At 54.4% G+C, this 5153-nt stretch overlaps 1 protein-coding gene across 1 annotated transcript; it reads right to left on the minus strand.

Annotated features, from left to right (window-relative positions):
• Positions 1-98: 98 nt before the first annotated feature.
• Positions 99-3645, minus strand: PFDN5 (prefoldin subunit 5). The gene is made up of 6 exons (XM_072797761.1): positions 3468-3645; positions 3185-3287; positions 2898-2929; positions 1846-1920; positions 1624-1729; positions 99-311 (listed from the first exon to the last, which is right to left on the minus strand). Exons 1-6 carry the CDS (start codon positions 3537-3539, stop codon positions 235-237), a joined length of 465 nt encoding a protein of 154 aa, XP_072653862.1. The 5' UTR covers positions 3540-3645; the 3' UTR covers positions 99-234.
• Between the last annotated feature and the right edge of the window lie 1508 nt (positions 3646-5153).

The following is a 5153-nucleotide window of genomic DNA, read 5'->3' on the forward strand; positions in this document are numbered from 1 at the left end:
CCCCCCGCCTCGAGACGCTCAGTGCCGGGCGGGGCCGCAGCACCTCCGCCCCGCCCCCCGCGCACCTCCAGCCTCCGCGGAAAGCACCGACACCAACATTGGGCCCCGCGGGCACGTTTATTAGCACGAAGCAAGCCCCTCCCGTCCTGGGCCCCGGGAAGCCACGCCCACAAGGTCCCAGCTCCCGCCGCAGGAGCACTTGGCCCGTTTCTGAACCGTTTCTGAACCGAGCTTTCAGGCCTTGGCCGTCGCCTGAGTTGCCCCCAGGGCTGTGAGCTGCTGAATCTTCTGGCTCATCATCTCCATGACAGCTGTGGGGGAGGGAAAGAGGAGTCAGATCCTGGTCTGGAGCTTAAGTGGAGAACCCAGAGTTAGGAACCGTGAGAAAAAGTTAAACAGTTAATAAAACAAAACACTGAGGAGTGCCTGGGGCGTGCAGTCGGTTAAGTGTGGTACCCCTGGTTTGGGCTCGGGTCCTGATCTCACGGTCCTGAGAGGAGCCCCCCTGCCTGTCTCTGTGCTCAGTGTGGAGTCGGCTTAAGACTCTACCTTCCCCCTCTCCCCAATGCACTCTCTCAAAAACATTTTTTTTTAAGAATATTTTATGTGACACAGAAAGCTCAGACATGAGTGGGATGGGGGACCAGCAGAGGGAGAAGAAGACTCCCCACAGAGCAGGGAGCCCAACACAAAGCTTGATCCCAGAACCCTGGATTCATGACCTGGGCTGAAAGCAGATGTTTAACCAACTGAGCCACCCAGGCACCTGTTAAATAAATAAATCTTTAAAAACACCAAAAACTGGGCAGCCCGAGTGGCTCAGTGGTTTAGCACCGTCTTCAGCCCAGAGTGTGATCCTGGAGACCCAGGATCGAGTCCCACATCAGGCTCCCTGCATGGAGCCTGCTTCTTCCTCTGCCTGTGTCTCTGCCTCTCTGTCTCATGAATAAGTAAACAAAATCTTAAAAAAAAAAAAAAATACCCACTTTTAACAGTGATCCACTGTGGGACATACTCACACAAACAAATTCACACTCTACAATGTGTCAGTAAATATGGTAACCAGTGGGACATAAAAATGAACAAATACAGTATTAAAAGAGTCAAACATAACCATGGATAAGATGTTCACCTTTAGAACAATGGTTCTCAATCCTGACTGTAACAGAATTACCTGGGGAGTTTTTTTAAAAAACACCGATCCTCTAGAATTCCCCATCCCCCCTTCCTAGGTTGATTTAATTGGTTTGGATTGGACATGGGCTTCCTTTTTAAACTTCCTGGGTTATTCTAATGTGTAGCCAGCATTGTAATGGCTAGTTAATAGGGCTGTATTTCCTTCCTGTCTATTCATTTACACGTATCATCTCCTTCATTCCATCCCCATTAAATAGGAACACCCAAGAACAAAGATATGATTTCCTTCCTCTAAATTTCTCAAGCACCCAACTGTGCAATCTACAGATAGTGGGTATGCAATGCAAAGAATCTAGAGATCACATCTAGACACCAAAGGGAAAGACATGGTTTTAATCTAGCAAAGGGGACACCCCCAGTTCACACTGGAATCCATGCCCTTTATCATGGTAGAAAGGGTGAAGAGGTGCCCCAGGCCAACCTTACCCTGTTTCATGGCATGCTTCTCCTGCAGAGCTGGTTGGATTTTCTCCATTTGCTTCGTAAGAAAGTCTATCTTCCTCTTGAAAAAGTCCTTGGCATCCTCCGCTGTCTGCAAAGTCAGAGGTGAATGAAGGGCTAAGAGGAGACCCCATGTTGCACTCTAGGTCTTCCCCTAAACTTCCTTTCCCTGCTCAGAGGGGTATCCATGTGGTTATTTCCACTCACCTTTTCTACATAGTAGCCTGTTCCCACATCGATGAGCACATGTTCCACATCATGTAGCTTCCCAGGGACATACATCTAAGAAGCAAGGATTAAGGGAAAACTAGCCCAGCAGGAGTGTCACGACTGCCCGTCAGCTAGCCTGCTTGGCCTTCTTTTCTAAAAAGTTACAAGCCACAAGGACTGAAGAATCTGGAGGCCTTAGAACTATACCTATACATTCCGAATGGGAAGGAACAGAGAAGTCGGTTCCTTATGGAGAAAATGACATATGCTACAACACTCTCTTGCCCTGATCCCATCTCCCGTCCTCCAAGCAGTTCTTACAGTTCCTCCCAATACTTCCTCCAGAAGAACTAGACACAACGATATTTTCCTACTGATGTATAGTAAGAGTGATAAAAAGCTGGCCTCACTTTCATCAACAGCCCCAATCGTGAAATCCCTAGCTAATTCCTAATGGATTAAATGCTATTTAGCCGGCCCCTACTACACTACTTCTCTATTTCTTTTTTAGCCTGTCTGTTCTCCAACTATAGCTTACAGATGCCCTACTGCCCTACCTTACTCATTCAAGGAAAACACCCAACAGGCAGCCACGATCCAGGTTTCTTGGTAATAAGAATTTAGAAATAAGAGCTACAGTTAAGCCAAAACTGAGGATTCATAAATAGAGCCAACCTTCTTTGTTTCTGTACCCTGCAATTCTTCCATCGTTTATGTCTTCTAAGTCATTAGTAGAAGCGTAAGCCCACCTGTTTCGCCTTCGTATTAGAGGACACTCTCAAACAGCAAAAGGAAATAATCGCACCTTGATTCTGCATATGCTTTGGTGCTCGCAAGGCATTAGCTGGTTGCCAACCCCAGGTTAGGAGAGGTACAAACAGTGTATAGTGCGTGTTCTCAGAATTATGGGGACGCTCTGCAGTAATCAAAAATGAATCCCATCCTTTTTTTTTCTTTTCTTTCTTTCTTTCTTTCTTTCTTTCCAGGAGAGGGAGGAGAGACAAAAGGAGAGAGCTAGCAGGATATAGCAGTTTCTGTGGAAAGGATACAGAGCTCGTCAGTGGGACGAGTAGTTCTTTCCCTGTGAAAGCAATTAAGACAAACATCTGGGGAAGGTGAAGACGTTACAGAGCGTTCCGATGCGGCAGGGGCGGTAAGAGAGAATTAAGAACAGAAACGGGGACAACAGCGGAGGAATGTCCGGCACATTCCAGGCCTGGACAGCCGACCCTAGAGGGCTCCCAGCGGGGCACGGGGCGGAGAAGACGGCTGTCTCGTCGCGTCTGGGGAGGGGCCGGGACGGGAGGGGCCGGCTCGCCGCGCGCCTACCCCGTACCCTCGTTGTTCTTGTTGAGCACGTGCAGACAGTCCTTGGCTTCCACGTACTTGGTCTGCACCACCTTGAGCTGCGCGATGGACGTGGACAGGAACTCCACTTCCTACGGAGGACGGGAGACGCGGTGAGGTGGGGGCTGGAAAGAGAGAGAGAGAGAGAAAGAGAGAGAGAGAGAGGCGCCGCCGGGGTCCACGGGGCTGGGAGGGGGGCGGCGTCTCCTCGGGGACGCGAGGGCAGGACGCACGCGGGGCGGCCGTGGGGCGTCTCGGCCGCCCGTCCGCACCTGGTCCAGCTGGTTCTTGAGCATCTCTAGCTGCGGCAGGTTCAGCTCCGTGATGTTAACCGACTGCGCCATGTCGGGAAGGAGGACCGGCGGGGCGGAAGCGGCGCTCTAGCCGCCGCCTGCGCCTCTCTATGGCCGCGCGCCGAGGCCGCGCTGCGCCGCCGTTTCTGTGGCCCCCGCGCGGGAGGCGGGGCCGCGGCCTCTGCGGGCTGGACCCGCCTCGCGGGAGCGCGCGGCGTTCTCGCGGGACCTCCGCGGCCCGGCGCCGTGACGCGGGCCCGACAGGACCCCGGCCTCGACCCCGGCCTCAGGGAGCTGAGGGAGCGGAGGCCTGGGCGCCCGTCGCCCTCCGCGCGGCCCGGCCCTGCGTGCTTGCGGCGGCCCCGCCTCGGGCTCCCCCTCACTCCCGCGCGCTCTCAAAGAAAACTTTTTTTCTTTTTTAAGATTTTATTTATTTATTCATGACAGACACAGAAAGAGGGAGGCAGAGACACAGGCAGAGGGAGAAGCAGGCTCCACGCGGGGAGCCCGACGCGGGACTCGATCTCGTGACCCGGGGTCACGCCCTGGGCCCAAGGCGGCGCTAAACCGCTGCGCCCCCGGGCGTCCCTCTCAAAGAAAAAATTTTTTTTTTCCTCTCAAAAAAATCTTAAAAATCCCCCACGCACAGCGGCAGCCTTGCACAGCAATGCGTGGTGCTGCGCGTGGGCGGTGTGAACCCAGCGAACCACAGGCGAGGGCCCGGGAAGTCGCCTCGGATCGTGGGGCTTTGGGCCCGTGAGGCGGGGGCGTGAGGAGAGAATGGGGACGCAGCTCCCAACCGCGTGCGGCGCAGAGTTTACTCATCAAAACGGCGTTTTGCCAGGTGCCCGCAGAGTGGGAGATGCTGTGCTCCCCGGGAACCTAACGGTCCAGTTGGGGGGAGAAAAACCGTCCACCAACAGCAGGATCCCGGAGGATCCGCTGCTGAAGTTCCCGACGACCAGTGTGACAGAAGAATGTGGGGACAGGGCCTCTTCACCCACGCGGGAGGGGGACGAGGACGGGGCAGCCGGGGGGAGGGGGGGGGCAGCGGTTTAGCGCCGCCTTCAGCCCAGGGCAGACCCTGGAGACCTGGGATCGAGTCCTGGATCGGGCTCCCTGCGTGGAGCCTGCTTCTCCCTCTGCCTGTGTCTCTGCCTCTCTGTGCGTCTGTCATGAGTAAAAATAAATAAAAATTAAAAAAAAAAGCTCCCGGCGCTCCCAGGATAGCTGAAGGCACGGAGCCGGACCGCCGGCGCTCGGTACTCTCCCACTCCCTGGAGGCTTTGTCCCCACTGAGCGTTTTTTTTTTAAATAATTTTTTTTTAAATTTATTTATGATAGGCACACAGAGAGAGAGAGAGAGGCAGAGACACAGGCAGAGGGAGAAGCAGGCTCCATGCACCGGGATCCCGACGTGGGATTCGATCCCCCATCGGGCTCCAGGATCGCGCCCTGGGCCAAAGGCAGGCGCCAAACCGCTGCGCCACCCAGGGATCCCTCCACTGAGCGTTTTGATCCTGTTCTCCTTCAGCTTTGTCCGCGGCGCCAAGCCGGGCCAGTTTCGCCCTGTGCTTTCGCCTCTTCCCCACAGTCTCAGACTTGAACTCCTGCAAGGTTCTCACCCCTTCCGCCACGCAGTGGGATGAACCCCACGGAACAGGG

The sequence above is a fragment of the Canis lupus genome, chromosome 25, assembly GCF_048164855.1.
Source record: "Canis lupus baileyi chromosome 25, mCanLup2.hap1, whole genome shotgun sequence".
Taxonomy (NCBI): Eukaryota; Metazoa; Chordata; class Mammalia; order Carnivora; family Canidae; genus Canis; species Canis lupus.

What these genes read in the sequence shown, in the direction of transcription:
- PFDN5 (XM_072797761.1), bottom strand. Translation starts at nt 3,539, where the DNA reads ATGGCGCAGTCGGTTAACATCACGGAGCTGAACCTGCCGCAGCTAGAG. An exon ending in TCAAGAACCAGCTGGACCAG is followed by an intron (nt 3,288 to 3,467) that starts GTGCGGACGGGC and finishes CGTCCTCCGTAG; the next exon opens with GAAGTGGAGTTCCTGTCCAC. An exon ending in GAAGCATGCCATGAAACAGG is followed by an intron (nt 312 to 1,623) that starts GTAAGGTTGGCC and finishes CCTCCCCCACAG; the next exon opens with CTGTCATGGAGATGATGAGC.